Source organism: Phytophthora infestans, genomic scaffold (assembly GCF_000142945.1).
Source record: "Phytophthora infestans T30-4 supercont1.11 genomic scaffold, whole genome shotgun sequence".
NCBI classification, from domain to species: Eukaryota; Oomycota; class Peronosporomycetes; order Peronosporales; family Peronosporaceae; genus Phytophthora; species Phytophthora infestans.
Genome location: NW_003303748.1, coordinates 595,663 through 614,333, shown reverse-complemented (window position 1 = coordinate 614,333; position 18,671 = coordinate 595,663). Strand labels below are relative to the sequence as shown.

Genomic DNA, 18,671 nt, shown 5'->3' with positions numbered 1-18,671 from the left:
ATAGCTCTCGTTATACACCTCGATACGCAACCAATGCTGCGTTATTTATCGATTCTTGTGTGCAACATTCTGTTCTATACTGAATGTAGCCAATTCACCGGATAATAAAGCTGCGAAAGTACAGTCTTCGGTTTTCGTCAATATCATCCATGTATCCATTATTCGCAGCTATATCCATTTACCTCGTTGCTCCAATACTCGATGGTCATTCTCAATGAGAGAATGTAAAATATCCGTTGCACCAGCGCACGCTCTGGCCACCACCTTGGAAGAGACTGAAAACCCTTGAAACTTAATCGAGACCCATACGAAGGACAGCGTCATCTAGACCCTTTAAAAACAAATAATGTCCATAAGTCTTTCTCTGTACGCAGAAACCTGAGTGTCCATCGGTGGTCGAGATCGTGTACCGCGTTTTCGCTGCTGGTATGTCTCATGGAGCATAATTTAACGACGTAAAGTAGCGACAAGCTCAATGAAGAGTAGAGGAAGTCGGAGACACAATGCACGACCTACCGGAGGCCTTGAAACGCCGGCTTGGGACGGTTGACGAAGGCAGTACGGCGGAACTCGGGCAATCTTCGGTTGGCATCCTCTGTAAATTTTGCTGATAATTATGTAAGATCTTCACTGCGATAAAGGGTTTAAGAAATATAAATAACTAATGAAGTTGCATTGTGTACCATTTTTTTACTTCGGTATTGTAGCCATTTCTTTGACCTAACCAAGCGTGCATCGGAGTGGTCACTCTTGAGCGTCTCGATTGCAGCTTCATCTGTGCAGACTGGAAGTGTAAGAAACAGCGCCATCTCGAACTCGTTATTTTTATGCAGCATAACCAGAGCGGAATACGAACAGTTTTCGTCGCGGTTGGCATACAGCCACTGGCTTTAGCGTATCCATTATATGGATACGTTGTGTAGTGTTCACTACACAGCGACCCTCGCAATCTCTCGAAGATACTTGGCAACTTCTAAGTGCCCGTGAAAAGCGGCTGCGTGGATCGCTAGCATCGCCACCGCGACCACAACTCGTTCGCTTGTCGTATGCTTCTGCTGGGTCAATTCGACAACCCAACGCACAATTACTAAGTAGCCATTCTGCGCAGCGATCGGTACAAATATTATATATTTGTTCTAATACTCGACTGTCATTCTCATTGAAAAGCTGCAAAATGTACATCGCGCCAGCTTTGCAGGGTCCGGCCACCACCTCGGACGAGAATGAGAGCCTTTGAAACTTGGTAATCATCCACTTGATCGTTGCCAAGTATTTACGTTGGACGGCGTCCTCTAGACCCCTTTGAAAATAAATACTATCCGTAGTGTTTGTCTGTGCGCAGATACTTCCTGATTGTCCATCAGTAGTCGGGGTCCTGTTCCACGTTTTCGCAACTGGTCCAAATACGCTCCAGAAGCCTCACGGACCGAGTTTTGACGGCATAAAGCAGTGAAATGGCCACTGAATCGTCTAAGAAGACGGAGACGTGGTGCACGATATGCGGGAGGGCTTGGAACGCCGACTTGGCCCGAAAGTCGTACTGGTGGGGCACACCGTAGGTAGGCGACAGCGGTCAACGGAGGCAAATTCAAGTAAATTATGTGCGGTGGACCACAAATTGCAAATAGTGCGTTAACCAATCTACTGAATTAATAATGCAATCGGCTTGAAAATAAAATAAAGACGATATGCAATTATGAATTGATATTGAGCTCATGCACCGTTACACTCCTGGACACAATGATACGACCACCTCGTCGAGTGCCCATAACTCAGTCAATTTTTATTATTTGACGGTGTGGTTTTCACACAATTTGTAAAACATGCTTCGAAATAGCAAGGATGTGCTAATTCTCGCGTTTTTACACTTTAAAGGAAGGCTCACATAGAAAAAGAGATTTGTTAAGGTGGTCACAATCTACGGCCACTATCGGCCCATGACATAAACCTATACTTCCACTGGTTGGAAATGATCACGCGAAAACATTTTGATCAATTGTTTCAGCTCAATTTATACAATACAGCATCTGATTGGACACCCGAAAACCCCGCATCTCATCTTTTTAAATCCACCAGTTTTGCGCCGAACGGACTTCTGTAGCATCTGCCGTTTGAGTTTTAGCTCTCAAGGTCTCAAGCCTCGCCTGGAGTGCGACCCGTCACGCCTGCGCTAAGCTGCAACTTCCTCTACAAGCATGCCGAAGTCCAACCTTACCAACAACGAGTGCAAAGCCGTCATTGACGAGCTTCTAAAGATCACCAACAGCGGAGAACTACCCAGTGGAGCGTTTGCTAAGATTGGTGCTCTTATGAGTCGACATCCAGACACCGTGAGGTTGATGTGGAAGCGATACAGCTCTGCAGTGACGGCTGGTGTCGTGGGGGGGGGCTTAGCCGGATTAGTAAGATTAGCGGCAGAAAGCAGAAGAATCGAGACGAAGTACGTGACAAACTGAAGAGAGTTCCTATCGAGAATAGAGGAGTTGAAAGACGTGTGGCGGCGGTCTCTGGTCTCGCTTGGCATATGATAAGACAGGCAGTGAAAGAAAGGATGGTGATGCGGCGAGCTACGTTTATGAAGCTGGTACTAGCGAGTGATAACAAGATACGGCGGGTATAGCAAGCGTTGTCGTTTATCGACGAATAAACCTTGCAGCTCGAGCTATGCACAATCTAGTGCATATAGATGAGAAGTGGTTTTACGCAGACCGCACCAGACGATCACACTTCGTTTTCGACCGCGAAGAACTACCTGCACGTGCCTGGAAGAGCAAGCGATTTATTCCAAATACGATGTTTTTAGCTGCACTTGCACGGCCAAGGCAAGCCTCTATATAATTTATTTTTGGAAATGACAAACTTTAATTTTAGGTACGATCCTCACCGAAAGCAGCGTTGGGATGGCAAAGTTGGGATATGGTCTTTCACGGAACAGTACAAGTCTAACCGGCGAGGCAAAAACAGAGACAAAGGAACTATTTGTACTCGTAATTTCAATACGGTCTGCCGGGAAGTATACAAAGATTATCTTCTGACGAAAATATTCCCAGCGATCAAAGCGGCGAAGGAGCGATCGTCGTAAAATCATATTCGTACAACAAGACAATGCAAAACCGCACGTAGCGCCAACGGACCCGGATGTTATGAAGGCCGGAACTGAAGGAGAATGGAACATCAAGCTACTGTGTCATCCCCCCAACTCGCCCAATATCAGCTGTTTGGACCTGGGTCTGTTCGCTTCCATGCAAATTATTCAGTATCGAATACCAAGAAAGGGTATCAACGCTCTCTTAGCGTCGGTGATGGACGCTTTTCGGTGATAATATTGGTGAGGTTTGTAAGACTTCCGACTTGCTACATCACTGAAGCACGAATGCAAGACTAATATTGAAGCATGAATAATTACAGTGAAGGGTGCGCCGCACCTACCTATCGCGTTGAGCTCGTCCAGCAGAGAACTTGTGGCGCCCTACTGTGTAGTGCATGCGGCCCACTGCTAATCTGTAAATACAGTCAATGGCTGAGAAGTGAAGATGTGTCTCACTTCAGAATTTCGCACCTGCAGCGCAGGCAACCAATCACACCACTTCAAGTTCCTGTTGTGGCTATTACAACCACAGCAAGCTTGTGTGTGTTGCGTCTTACTTCCTTAAATACAAACACGAAGTATGTACAGCCTCAGCTACGGAAGCACTCCCGATCGTTTGAACAGGATACGGTCGTAGAGACCACAACTTATATTCCGTGCCCGTTTACACATATCCCAGTCAGCGAGTTGCAGCTTACCGCAAAGAGAAGTTCCCCTGACCAGTATAGGGAGGTCCAGTTCTTGTTCCGGAATCGAGATCACTTTGGACAGCACCCACTACTAGATCGTGTACACCCAGCGTGCGTACATTGAGTGTAACGACGCACCAACGTCACAGCCAGCGATGGCCATGACGTTGGTACCAATGCGTCCTACTTTCTTCAATTATCTTCCTACTTGTCTATGTTGACTGCCAACTGTCTTCTTAAGCTGCCAATGAGCGGCCAGGCAGAGACACGCCTGACCGGAAGGCAATCACAATGTTTGGACGAGTATTGCCAAACATGGAACTTCAATGACAGTCATTCTTTTTCATTTGAATTCACTATGGAGATTCTGACCCGGTTCAAATGAACCGCGGTTCACTACTACGCTACGCTACTTCAAGATTCGACTCAAGGACTACTTAGAATCTGGGTTAGTGAAATACATATACTTACATAGGGTACCAAGGAAATGCAAACAAGCACTTCCTCGTGGCCGACAAACAACTAACCATTTCAATCTCACTTTCCAATTTACCTTCTTCGAGGCACGTCAGTAGCCTCCTACGTCTTACCTTCGAGTCCCCATCGCTGGACTCTCGCCGCTCTCCTCCGCTTCGCTCCTCGCCACGCGACTCTTCCCGTCATCGAAGTCCCTCTGCGCCGTGCTCTCAGCAGTCGTCACATTGAGGGCAGTACACAAAGCGCCTCACACGGAGAACGCTCACGGATGTTGTACTCCCCAAGCGGCCAGCGAGTCAAGATCTGTTGAGATGCAACTCATTAGGACGTCTATCAGCCATACCACGCGCTTGTTGGTGCGCTGCAGTACCTCTCGCCCCGACATTGGTCATGCGGTACGATACCTGAGCAAGTACCTGGCAGACTTAACCTTCGATATTTTTACAGAGTCCAAACGGGTGCTACGCTACCTGTTACAAACCCACCAAGGACATTGCACTTCATATGGTGGTGATTCCTGGTGATGACGTCTGTGCTACAGTTCTTACGGGCTCGGACAATGCTAACGCTCGAGATGACACCAAGTCTGTATCGGGCTACGTAATGTACCTTGACGGCAATGTGATCTCGTATGGTCCGAGGGAGCAGGAGACAAATGCACTGTATTAAGGCATTGCGATAACGAGAGCGTTCGTGGCATGCTGTGAATGGTTACATGGCAGCCGCATCCCATGCACATGCCAATCAGTTGAGTTGGGGTACGTGCATTCCCTCGGGCTCAAGAGGGATGACTAAGAGACTGCGTGGCTGATCAACGGTACTTAAAGCTCAAGCTTGTCACTCATGACGCGGTGTGCCGCTTGCGCTACCAGCCCTCGATGCGTCTGGTAGCAGCCGTGACGGCGCGAAATAATGTGATGGAGCAGCTGCACAACCGCTTGGTCCATGCAAGTACGAATTTAACACGAAATTCATTACGAAGGTCTTCTCCTCGTATGAATTTGTTCTATGTAAATCAGGTAAGCTCAAACATACATCTTACAAGCGTGGAGCTTTGCTCAATCCGCCATGGCATATGGGGACAAACAGTTCATGCTGGTAGTGGATGAGGCAACGCGATATAATTGGTGCTATGTATTGTCGAGAACCGGCTAAGCTGCGGTGCTGTTAATGAGCTTAAGTTGACGACTCTTATGTAAATCTAAACCTGAGGCTTTAATGTGGAGAAGTTCTACTCAAACTAAGCGATGGATTCAAAGGTGCTGATCGCCAGTCGTTTTGCGAGCGACGCGGCATTGCTCAGATTTTTGCTACTGCTTACTCCCCGGAGGAGATAGAATAATTGAGCGCGCAAATGGTATGGTATTGCCACAGCTATGAGCACTACTTCATGCAACAAACCAGAAAATTTTACTGCGGGGAAAAAATCTCCTTTACGCGGTCGACACTTTCAATCTCCTGCCTACTCGACCACTGCTGTGCAAGTCCCCGCATGAACCACTGCTCGGAAATCCTCCGGGGCTGGAATCTGCGAATATGTGGGCGCATTGTACATGCACAGGTGTCTCCAGAAACCGACATACCGGGGTCAAAGCTTGTTCCACGTGCTGAGCTGAGTCTGATACTTGGGGAAGTGTAGATGCACGAACGTATACAAGCTGATGGATTTACTCTCCAGGTATTCGCTACGAGACGAAGTGGAAACGTATACTACCACGAGAAGTTGACATTGGTTCAAACCTACATGCGACAGCTACTCCTGAATACTTACCAGCATGGTAGTTATGAACTTCTAGTCGCGATTTTCGGTGGTTCTGATTTCTTCCTCGTTTTTAGCCCCGGTCATTCCTCCGAGCCGGCAAAACTTTACGATTGCCAGCGGAACCCGAACTTCGAATGCCCCATCCATAAACTTAACTGGTGGTAGACAATAAGCAAGTGGGAGTACACGCTGATGCACAGCTAGCGGCCAAAGCATCGGACGAAGAGAAGGGAAGTACTGTCCGGCAGAAATCGGTAAAGCATGCCAAGCGTAGGCGTGGCAGACAGCGTGGTGAATCTACGTCGGATAAAGTTTGCGATTCATCGCGGACGGTGTTCGCATCAGGTGACGTGGTGCAGTGACTAAGCGTAACAGGCGAGTATCTGCTCACCTTATCGAATACGTGGTGGGGTCTGTCATGGCGGGAGACATCAAGATTCCCAGCGCACACAAACAAGCTAAAGGAAGCATTCAGTGTCTGGAATGGCAAGCAACCTTGAAGGAACAGGTTGAGTTACTGCGTGAGCACGGTGAATCTACGTCGGATAAAGTTTGCGATTCATCGCGGACGGTGTTCGCATCAGGTGACGTGGTGCAGTGACTAAGCGTAACAGGCGAGTATCTGCTCACCTTATCGAATACGTGGTGGGGTCTGTCATGGCGGGAGACATCAAGATTCCCAGCGCACACAAACAAGCTAAAGGAAGCATTCAGTGTCTGGAATGGCAAGCAACCTTAAAAGGAACAGGTTAAGTTACTGCGTGAGCACGGTGAATCTACGTCGGATAAAGTTTGCGATTCATCGCGGACGGTGTTCGCATCAGGTGACGTGGTGCAGTGACTAAGCGTAACAGGCGAGATTCTGCTCACCTTATCGAATACGTGGTGGGGTCTGTCATGGCGGGAGACATCAAGATTCCCAGCGCACACAAACAAGCTAAAGAAAGCATTCAGTGTCTGATATGGCAAGCAACCTTGAAGGAACAGGTTGAGTTACTGCGTGAGCACGGCACGTGAGAACTAGTGGCACGATCAAAACTAACGCACCAGACAGTGATGGAAAAGCGAGCGATACACGCTATCGAACGTGATGCTCAAGACTGATCAAACGCTTAAAGCTCGACTTGTGATCAACGGCTTTAACCAGCCGCTTAGGGCCGATTGACTGGGCACCCACACAAATGGGACCTGCTTCGAGACGATAAGGACAGTGTTTGTTATGCTTTTAAGCGGAGCTGACCTGTGTTGCAGTACGATGTTAAGGCAACATTCTTGTATGGATAGCTCGAGGATCTCGTCTTTACAGAGATTCCATCGGGATCAGGCGAAGACGACCCAGGTGGTGCATTGGTTTACCAGTTCATCAGGGCTATTTACGGCTTGAAGCCGTGTGAAACAAGACGCTGCACGACTTTCTGCAAAAGGTTGGGCCCCCGCGCCTCGACAGTGACTACGGCTGGTACACCATATATGAGGATGACGCGGTGGTTACACTCCTGACTATTTGCGTCGATGTGCTATTAATGATGAGGACATCACATCTGCCCGTAGCGACATCAAATACACGCATTGCTACACTTTCTGTAGCCCCCAAAGCTTTACTTCTCCCTAAAGCCATCTTCAATTCTTCACTCACGTCATGGTCTACGTATCGAAAATTGAGAGATTAGCCCGTTCAGCTTCATAAGGTTAGTCGAGCCTACACGGCCATGGCCATATTCATATGGCGATCATCATTAATATTTGCCTCCTTGCTCTGATCAGAGCCAACAGGAGTCGTTGGAGAGCATTGTATTTTTTTATTTTCAGGACTAGCTGGTGCAACAGCAGAGTACACGGGTGAGCCAGGGGTGATGCGGCTACGAAGCTGCACAGCGGCCGTTGATCCTGGTACGTCTCGCATCAGCTCATAAATAAACTTTAGCGGAGGCTCTTGCTGAACAGAGCGCACTTTCTGGGCTCACGCGTATACCCAGCAGTCACAGATTGCATACCACGGTCGACACTCGTGGTAGCCGCCGTTGCTCGCCAGCCCAACGCTCACGATGGCTCTGCTTACTACCGTATTCACCGTAGAACTTACACTTGGACGTCGTCTTCTTTCCGCAATTGTCTTCTTTCAATGCTCAGAAGTTATTGACTGGTGAGAAGCCGTGGTCATCAGTAAGCTGGTTCTGATTGAGGGCGACTACATAAAACCGAGAGCGAATGACCTCAATGTTGACTGCAGGGCTACAGCTGTAGTGGTCGTACAGCGTGCTTCATATCTTGCATAGATCGGCTTCATCAAGTAGCACAACTTAGCGCTCAATGATCCCGTCGGAGAGACTGGATATGATATTGCTTTTAGCTTTGGCTTCACGCGTACGCCAGCAGTACTTCTGCTTCGCGGTGACCCAAAAATCAAAGGGCTACGGCACTACCACTAATCTAGCCATATTGTAGAAATATCGGCCTTTTGTGCAACCTGGCTTGCAACCCTATTTTGATTGGTTAATACTAGTGCTGATGATTGTGTTGAAGTGCACAAAGCGGTAACTACACACGCAGAGCAGGATGGCCGCCATTCTTACGATCCGCACGGAGGGCCACCAAGATACTTGACACTGAGAGCTGCCTACCATAGACTGAATATACCTTGTCTATCGCTGCGTCACTGGTAAAACCTGACCGCACCAAGCTAGCGACTACGTCCCAGAACACGTTTCGCCTAGAGAAGGCGAATTTGCTCGCACCACGCTCGATTGCCGTAAAGTCTTTTGCTGCTTTCAGGTCACCGCATCCGACCTGGTATTCGTGCCAAAGTTCGAATAAATATTTCGGCCGCTTTGAAAGTACAGCCGTAGACGCTCGGCGAGTCGGAGGCGGATTAGGTGGAGATGTAGTTATATCCTGCGTAATAACGTCGCGCCGAAAAGATGGCTTTATGGCAATTCGCTTTAGTATGGCCTGAAACTTCCGTAGCTCTCGTTGGTTCTTTCGCCGTAAACGCATGACTTCCGTCCAGCACTTCGGCTGTTTGGCGTCGCCCTGCTCCAATCTGCGAGTGAAGGGCTGCTAATTCACGGCGACTACCATCTCCGAGTACAGCGCTACCACGGCATGAACCTCGTGAGCTCTCGCTTGTACTGGCTTGTCATAGTGCTGGGGCTTGTGGCGTTCTTTTCTTTCTTTGCAAACGTCTGGCTTGATCTCACTTGGATTTTGATATCTGGTTCTACACTAAGTACGTTTGCAACCTGACTTGCTTTTTGTATCAGATTGAGTTGCAAAACTGACCTGAACCTGCCACCGTGTGAACAACCCAAGTTGCGATCGCCACCCCACCGTTTCGCGCTGTACAAGGCACAATTGTGGTCTATACGCTACGTGCAGCCAATCAGAGATCAGGATTTTCAAAAATACAACCTTGGTTGCAGATGGCCGATAACGTATAGATATGGCTAGATTTGTGGTAGCGAAGACGCGCTCACGCCTGGGTTGGTTGAGCCAGTTTGGCTTCAATGTCGAAATTCGCGATAATTTGCGGCTTGCAAACCAAAGGCGAGTTAGTCAATGCGGGATCAGCGTTGGTGCCGCCATCTTACTGTGACTTAGTGTTCCCACTAGAAATAGGTGGCGACGCAGGATCGTGCGTGCTAGAGAATGGGCTCATAAGTCGAGACTTGTGCACACTTAGCGTTTGAAAAATGAGGAAGTGAGACTCAACACACATGAATTTGCTTTGGCTATAATAGAGCGACCGGAACTTGACGTATGAGGTGGGGTGACTGGTCGCCTGTGCTGAAGATGTGAAATGCTGAAGGGATAGCTACCTCCATTTCTCAACCCGAGCGTGCGTTTGTCGTTTAGCTCTGGACCGCACACACCCCTCACAGGCGTGCCTCAAGGTCTGTGCTGAACGAAATGCTAAAGTTCAGTGGCGCAGCGGCCCCCCTCTGTTGCCCAGATGCAATGTCACACCGCACACTAAGCGCACTGGCCACTAGGGCTGGGGACGTACAGCCGAACTACCACTCTGCGACAAGTACGCTCAGGGGGGGGGGTTGTGCTCCCTTTGAACCCTCTAGTAGCCCCATTCGGTGCTTTAAATTAACAAATGTATTCTTTCAAAATTGTGTGTTTCTCACAGACCATCAGCACTGAACGTCTTCGGAAAAGAAGGCGAAGTGATGGCACTGACTAGTGTCACGCTACAATAGACGTCTTCAGCAGCATTAACGCGTACTGAGAGATCATATCGTCCTGATTTGCGTCCTGTGCGGTCGTTGAAGGAAGAAACAGCTCACGGCAGAAGCAGCTCGTGAACACTGAAGACAGATCGACAGGCGCAAGACGTCCAGCAGAACGTTTCAAGCTGTAGTCAGCCCAATCGTGCTGGTAAGCGCTCGCACTGATCTATGATTGCTTGCTTAATGAGTATGTGATGCTTAACCTGTAGTCGAACTGCTTGGCCTTTGACGATACAAAGAGCGCTCAAAATGTCGAGATCAACGGCAATCATCAAGTCGAACGAGTTCAAGGCGTGAAACCCGTCCAAACGCACCATGACAGTGCTTCATCGGTAAGTAGCTGTGTGCTTTAAAACCGATGTCGGAGACTATTGTCAAATGCTAAATCGTTGTAGCAATGGAAATCTAGCTTAATCCGTCGTGCCATACAGTCGGGAGCGAAGGTATACGAGCTCGACCTAGAGCCACACCTACGTACGACGGCTTTAACAAAGCCTCATTTATCTGCTGATGCTGTGGTGTCTATCTGCAAACCAAGATCACGCATTTCCTGCACTACTCCATTTTCTGAATTTGATCAGCTCTTTGACCAAGCGTTGCGCTCACTCAACGACGCCAGATGACGTGCAACGTGCCCCCCGCTTTTGGAGTCACTACTCATTTTACGCCCGATCGACAGTACCTTAAAATCGCACGTTTTCTTTATGCTGCAGTGAGATTGCCAGTAGTGGATACAAGTTTATTGGAAACGTAAAACACAATTTACGTATAGAACTTGCACTACTTATATTAGCAAGCTATTGGAGTCCCTGCCAGTTCTCAGCTACAAACACCAAGTCTCTCATCAAATCCGGCGCCAGTGAGCTTCGTTTGACTGTCAAAATATCTCCAGTAGTTGAAAACGCTCGTTCTGAAGGCACGCTGGTTGTTACACACCCAAGCCATTTTCTTGCTAAACGACATAGGTTAGGATAGCTGCTAGCATTGATATGCCACCACTTGAAAGGGTCGATGGAGGTCTTCACAGCTGAAACAGCCCCCAAGTTGCGCTCACTCAACGACGCCAGATGACGTGCAACGTGCCCCCCGCTTTTGGAGTCACTACTCATTTTACGCCCGATCGACAGTACCTTAAAATCGCACGTTTTCTTTATGCTGCGGTGAGATTGCCAGTAGTGGATACAAGTTTATTGGAAACGTAAGACACAATTTACGTATAGAACTTGCACTACTTATATTAGCAAGCTATTGGAGTCCCTGCCAGATCTCAGCTACAAACACCAAGTCTCTCATCAAATCCGGCGCCAGTGAGCTTCGTTTGACTGTCAAAATATCTCCACTAGTTGAAAACGCCCGTTCTGAAGGCACGCTGGTTGCTACACACCCAAGCCATTTTCTTGCTAAACGACATAGGTTAGGATAGCTGCTAGCATTGATATGCCACCACTTGAAAGGGTCGATGGAGGTCTTCACAGCTGAAACAGCCCCCAAGTACTTCGTGAGCTCTTCTTTGCAGGCTTGCTCGAGATCTGGCGTGATTGTGACATCGTCGTCAGGACCAAACACAAAATCATGCATAAACCTGGCTTTTGCAGGTTGGACTGGTCTTTGAGAAGGCGGATTACCGCGTGTGTCTGGAGACGCCACTCGTGCTAGCACAATCGTAGCTTCAATCAGATCTGCGCCCGCCTTAGCCTTCTCGATGGGAATCTAGGTGAGGCATTCGCTTAGCCAATCGAGGATCGAGAAACGCCAACCAGTTCAATTCACTTCCCTCCCGTTTCTTGAATCTACTCTCAAACAGCGTTAGCATAATGTTTTGGCACTCATTCATCATCAGTTCCAGGGAGCCCGAAAATATAATTTATAACAATTTCAAAGGACATCGAGAAATACATAACGCGCGGCAACCTAAGAACTCAGCAAATAAATAAATGAAGCGGGGGCATTGCAAACGTAGATTATTAGTGAAATAAAGTACCTAGCCTGGGTGAAGCCGCCTAAATGCAAGCATCCACGGTGGTGAAAGAAGAGAGTAGTTTTTGTTGGGGTGTTCCTGGGAAGTTGCAGGATGAGCTAGAATATGCGTTTCGAAGAAGTCGAGGGGCTCCAAACCAACCACAAACTGTTGGTTGTTGTTGTCCGGGAAAATAAATTTTGGGTCGTGGTACACCAACTTCGTAAATACATATTTTGCTGAAGCTTTTTTCGTAAATAAATTATTGAGAGAAACAAAAACAGTAATTGTCAATAAATATATTTATCGGGCTCCCTGATCAGTACCATTTCATGAACGAAACATTCCTCCCCTGCCTCGGCTTCAAGAGCAGCAAACAGGTTTTTGCTCTCAAGGTGCGAGCGAATCCCTGAAATAAGTGGTAGATCTAGCGGCATCGTATGATAGTTCTGACGCCCAAGTGTGTCGGATGCCACCGTGAACGGGCCCAGTAGCCTTTGCAGGCACTTAATAGAAAACCACTCGTTAGGTTTTGGCCGACGCAGCTTGTTCTTCATATCTTAAAATTCTTTGCGGCCATCGCGGCTTTTTTGAAAAGCAAAAAACTTGACAAGAGCTGATTCCAACTCGATGAGACGCTTCAGCATTTTTCAGCAGCTATTCCATCGTGTCGGGCAGTCGACAATCGGGCACACTACGTCGTTGACTTTGACATTAAGCTGCTTCACTTGGATTGCACCTATTCGGTGCTTTCCTTTAGGCGATTTTTGAAAGTAAACAGCCAGCGTTCGGAAGTGCTGTGCAATCGTGCGCACTGAAGTCACTTCAGTTTGCTGCAGTGCTGCAATAGTATCGTCTAAGAACCCATCCAGATCTTCAATAGCAATCTCTCGAAGCGCTTCGATTTTGCTTCGATCTTGGGGAGACAATACTGCTTCATCTTCGTGTTCAACAATGTCCTTATCGCCTTCTGCAGCAACAGTATCCACCCATGCAGGCTCCGATTCGCATTCCTCTTCTTTTTCTTGATCATGACACCAGCAACAACGAAATGAAGACTATGTGCAACGCATGCTTCGTCTTTGAGACCCAGTATTTTAGCCGCTGATACCATGTTGGACCCACCGTCTCTCAGAAAGCGAGCGCAATAGCGTTTATCGAGTGACCATTCTTCCGAAATTCGAGTTATGGCAGCGGCTATTGAGTCTCCGTCGTGAATACCGGGAAGTTCGAGAACCTCGAGCGACCCGTTTTTAGCGGTAAATTCGTCATCGACGTAGTGATTAGTCGAAGCAATGTAGCTTTTCGCATTCCTTCCAGTCCAATATCGCATGTGCTTGTGTAATATCTACACCCACGCGCGATATTTACTTTGACACGCCGGCGGTACTCTTGAGCCAGTATGATGATCTCCAGTCTTAGCTTGCCACGGTTAGAAAGAATCACTTTTACAAAGCCAAGTTCTTCAGTAATAACGCGAACAAATTCAACGAAACCTGCGTCCTCCACAATCATCATCGGCCCAAAGTAACGAGCCGCCCATTCAGCAAGAAGTTCATTGACACGTCGTTTCTGCTCAGTAGTGCTTTCTCGAAGGGGGTGCTTCTTGCCCCTGTCAGCGACTTCAGCAAATGTATTCGCGATATTGCGACTGATAGGGGCACCCTTACCGCGCCGTAACTGCTCAGCCTGGGCCAGATACGCCGCCGACTCAAACGAGTGGTAGGCATCCATATGCTGCGGCAGTTTTGACTTGCCTACTCGAAATCGGATTGTAATTTTGCAGAGAAGGCAGTACGCCAGCTTAGCATGATCGTTATCCAATTTATCTATGTCAATCTCCCAGTACCCCTCACTTCGAATGAGTCGGGCAAAGTTCCAGACCTCTTTGCGTTGCTGACGTCTCATGACAAACAGATCTAGATCAAGTTCCAGTTCAGCTTGTGCACACAGTGCCTTCACGTCGATGACAGCAGTCTCATTCAACAAAAGCTGCGAATCGCGATACGGTTGGTTGCACTACTGGGGACTGTCTTGAATGCGTCAGTTGCTGCCGCTGGATCTGAAGCTACTGTAGTTGAAGCTAGAGTTGCAGTTGTTGCTGTTGTTGCTGAAGCTGGGTTTGCTGAAGTTCGAGCTGCTGGCGAAGATGGAGCTGCTCTGTTTGTCTTGACGCAGGTGTAGGTGGTGGGACCAAGCTGCGTCGAGCATGGGTACGCTCAGGGGTCTGGCAAACCACTTGTTGGTTAGACCCCATATTAAAGACTGACTTTATTACCGAAGTGGGCATGCGTCAGTGGGAGTGCCCACTTGGAGGCAATTTAGACTTAATATTTGTATGGTATATCTAACAAAAGCGAAGGGGTTCAGAGGGAGCATGCGGTATATACGAGGGATTCGAAAGGAACAGAGGCTGAGCCCCCGGGTGCAGCGTAGAGAGGGGGCTAGCGTACGTTCACGAGCGGTACGTCCCCTGCACGACTGGCCACCAGGGTCTGTACGGGACGTTCCGGCATGCAGGGCCCTCGGGGTGGCAGCACAGTCCTTCGGTTGTTTAGGACATCGCGTGTCGATTAGGAATGATAAGCATCTTCAGGGATCTCACCGCCGAGCTTTGAAAAATTAAGTTGAACAGGACTCAGTATGAATGCGTACACGGATGCACCGCGCTTCAGGGCCAAAGCGCTAGCGCCGAGCCGTATTATCGGTATGCTTCTCTACAGTAGTAAAACTGAAAGAAGGCTTTTCCGATGGAATGAAAATGACCAGCTTTCCATTAATAATATCCTTCTGAAATCGATCAGTAAAGTAAAGATGTGGAAACTTGATTGTGTTAGAGACCCAACTCAATTTGTGATTGATCCAAGAAACCTTTTCTAAACATAGCCCAACTCTCTAGTTATTGCCTCTTGTCGAGCAATTCTCAAAGAAAGTGATTTCGCGACTGATTGGTACACTCAGTTTCTTTACTTATGCGGAACCAATTTGTATAAGCGTTGGGGCAAAAACCAAACATTTCAAATTTGTATTAAATCGATATCTACTTTTTGTGTGCGCATAATCTCGAATTAGTCCCGTGAGCGGACGCTAAGAGCATCTCCACCGGTGCGTCGCTATATGTATAGACTCGTTGCCTTCCGATTGGCCGGAATGTTTTTAGCGATAGACACCGAGAGGCATCACTCTCCAATCTGTCGCTATGTGGAGAAATCGTCTTCTGCGAGAAGCTCTTGACGACGAGGAAGAGGCGTACGTCTGCTCGTTACTTTTGACCCCTCGCGCACCGAAAAAAGAGAAAACACGGCGGTTCACAGCCCGGCAAGGCTGCAAATGTCGACAGAGACTTCACTGCGGCTAATGAGATGCTTGTGCGGCGAAGTATCGCCGCACAAGCATCCTGGTACTATCGTACGGTATGACTGCAAGATTAGCGTCCAAAGGTTGTCCGCCTTCTGATCGGCCCCTGTGATTGGGTTCTGCGACGTAGCGCACCACGCCGTGCACAGGGCGGCGTCTTCCTTGTCCGACCATGCTTTTCCTCGAGGCATTGTTCGTTTGCAAGTGATCCAACCTCCTATAGATTTCAGTCGCTATGGCGTCCGAAATAGCGACCGAAACCCCCCGGAAGCTAAAACATTACGCCTGGTGAAACCCCAGTAGTTATCAATTTGAGCTCTTCAGTCGCTATATAGATATAGAGCCCCACCGGTGGAGATGCTCTAAGTAGTTCCAAATCTAGACTCAGAGTATTGTAGTACTACACAATTCCAAAATCAAATTTGCATTTATTTAAATATTGATATTAGCTAATACCGGTAGTACTATTCTACTTCTTTGTGTCCAGGGCTTGAATAAAAAAACCTTTATTATACTGCTGGAAAAAAAACGCTCGATAATCGAGATTATAATGCAATAAAAACTCATTTCGTACAGGAACACAGCTAGTATATGACTTGTTTTAGTATGTCTGGTAAATCAAGATTTGTTTCTCTTTTCAAAAGCTGCAATAGTAATAAATTCAGTACGCCTTTCGGCAATCATCCCTTATTCCGTAAATATAATACTCATTATATTGATATTTTAAAAAAAAATTATGCCCTGTTTGTGTCAATCCCGCCTTGGCGCCTTTTTCTCATATTATACTTTTCTTCTGGTACGTTACATTGGTGTGATCGTTAGCAAATTACTACGACAAGGACGAGCAATCGCGGTGCGGGAGTAAAAAGCGGGTGGCCGTTGAACAATGTGCCGATGAAGTCGGGCGGGGGGGGGGCTTGGTCGTCGAGTTTCGCTGAGTTTTCTTGCGTGTAGCAGGGGTTGCACAGGACGACCCCTTGCTGGTGGTGCTTGTGGCAGTGCGTGGAGCACGTGTAAGTGATGTGCAACGGGATATGCTGCCTGGTAGGCGAGGGTTCTTTTTTGAAAGTGATAGAACAGTCTGTGAGGGACCTGCGCTTTTGGCGCGAAAAGCGGGGGCTCTCGTTGGGTGCAGATCGCGTACGCGCGTAATGTTGTAGCAACTACATTTACAAAAATTATGTGTCCTACGTTGTTGTCAAAAAGTGTAGAGGAGGCACACCTTAGGGAGTGATGTCGGGGAAAAGCGTCTTTGCAACCGCGCAACGATGGATGGAAAACTCGCAACACGCACTGGTAGCTCGCGTCAAGCTCGCTTCTTGATCCGTATGCTCGTCGCGTTTCCCTTCAAAGTGTGACCGCCCTACGAATGGCAGCGGCTGTCATCTTCTGCAAAATATCTACCCTTTTCCTGGATCTGCGGCAATAAATAGCGTAGGGCAAATATTTATTAGTAAAAATGAATAATTGCAGCTTGAACATTACAAAAAAAATATTTGTGCATTAGTCTTACATGCTCACCACTTTCTCATAGTCGAGAGTCCTAATGCGGAGAATGATTCCTTATTACAATTAGTGTAAACTCCAAACAGAAGGCCAGATTTACCCTCACGTTCACTTTTTTTTTTCTTCCTTTATTCATCCGCCGACGGTAGTAACGTCCCAATACTTAAGATCATCCTCGAGAAACATGATCATCTAGAGCGTCGCAGGCGAGCAAAATAATCATGTGCTACACACAAACCCATAAAAACATTTTGTGTATTTGCCGCACCTAAATTAACCCCTTGGTTACCAACGTCATAACTTACGACGTAGTGAAAACCTTAAGTCGTAAGTTACGACTTAACTGTCAAGATAAACAGGAAATGGCTCAGATGCGACGATCCCATACTTTAATCAAGTCTGTTTCTCTGCAAAAAAAATATAAGCTTGGAAAGGTAGTGGGCGACAGGGGAGAAAAAGGCTGTAGGTGGATTCACTGTCCCACTATCTCGGGACCGTACGTTTGGTGGACGGTGGATGTCCTCCACCAGTACAGAATTTGCGGACTCAAGCAAAGATGCCGGTCAGAACAAGCAAGCGGACAAAAGCTCAAGCAGAGGCGCTCTCAGCAATCGACGTGCGAGATGTGGATTTTGGTCATCTATGGCGTCAGCTCGTGCGTGTCGGATGGACGTCAAAGAGGCCAACGCGGCTGTCCAATTTGCACTCGTACTACCCACCGAACGCTGCAAAGGAGCTCCACATCGAGGGCGTGAACATGTTTGTCGGTAAGTCTGATGTGGTTAGTCTATTGTGAGTGTGTCTAATACGTATTCTGTGCTGTGTATGCGAAGGAGAACATGCGGTAGTAAAGTATGCGTTTGAACAGGGCATCATTGGCGCTGACGAGGGAGGTGCAGGCGACGACAGAGACGACGAGAGTGAAGAAGGTGAGCCAGAAGTTCCTGCAGAGTGTGAGAGGGTAACACCGTCTCAGATTGACACGAGTGTTGCTCTCTCAGCGAACACCGTTGAAGCATTATTTGGATCCGAGAGCGAGGACAGCGAGACACCTGCAGAACTCCCGCTATGCGCCACAAGTCCGCACATAGAGGATGAGAGCTCAAGGGCGTCACAGATAGACACAAGTATTGCGCTTTCAGCAAACACCATAGACGAGATATTTTGTGGAGCTATGAGCGGTGATGAACCTGATGTAGCGCTGTCACTATGCGCCGGTCAAAATGGTGCTGTTGTCGAGCCTGTGACGCCAACAAACTCGAGACGAAACGATGAGCGAACAAACTCGAGAGAAGATCGTGGCTTGCTACAAGAGAACGTGAACATCATGAAGGACGAGGACAATGCAGACGAGTATGAGAGCATGGACTCGGAGTCGGATGGCTTTGGATCAGATGATGATAGTGATATTGTTCAAAGGCAAATTGGTGACGACGTGTCATCTGACGAAGAAGAGGCGCCTCCTATGGATGCAGCATTTATTGATTGCTTGGGGGGTTCTCTATATATCGAAGACATGAACCCGATTACACTACGTTCGATGGCGTGGACTCCTGCATCCTCCGAGTATGAAACCGACAATAGCGCGTTCAAAGGTATGAAG

General features: G+C 47.9%; 3 protein-coding genes across 3 annotated transcripts; all 3 read right to left on the bottom strand.

Annotated features, from left to right (window-relative positions):
* Nucleotides 1–7,389: 7,389 nt before the first annotated feature.
* On the bottom strand, nt 7,390–10,565 carry PITG_07421 (uncharacterized protein; the record flags this gene model as incomplete). The annotated part of the gene is made up of 7 exons (XM_002904402.1): nt 7,390–7,533; nt 8,011–8,115; nt 8,693–8,803; nt 9,083–9,233; nt 9,490–9,545; nt 10,214–10,414; nt 10,452–10,565. 7 exons carry the CDS (start codon nt 10,563–10,565, stop codon nt 7,390–7,392), a joined length of 882 nt encoding a protein of 293 aa, XP_002904448.1.
* A 928-nt stretch (nt 10,566–11,493) lies between these two features.
* PITG_07420 (uncharacterized protein) lies at nt 11,494–12,762 on the bottom strand (the record flags this gene model as incomplete). Its single annotated transcript, XM_002904401.1, has 3 exons — nt 11,494–11,519; nt 11,831–11,900; nt 12,532–12,762. 3 exons carry the CDS (start codon nt 12,760–12,762, stop codon nt 11,494–11,496), a joined length of 327 nt encoding a protein of 108 aa, XP_002904447.1.
* A 1,004-nt stretch (nt 12,763–13,766) lies between these two features.
* PITG_07419 (uncharacterized protein) lies at nt 13,767–14,721 on the bottom strand (the record flags this gene model as incomplete). The annotated part of the gene is made up of 2 exons (XM_002904400.1): nt 13,767–14,432; nt 14,659–14,721. 2 exons carry the CDS (start codon nt 14,719–14,721, stop codon nt 14,289–14,291), a joined length of 207 nt encoding a protein of 68 aa, XP_002904446.1.
* Nucleotides 14,722–18,671: the final 3,950 nt, after the last annotated feature.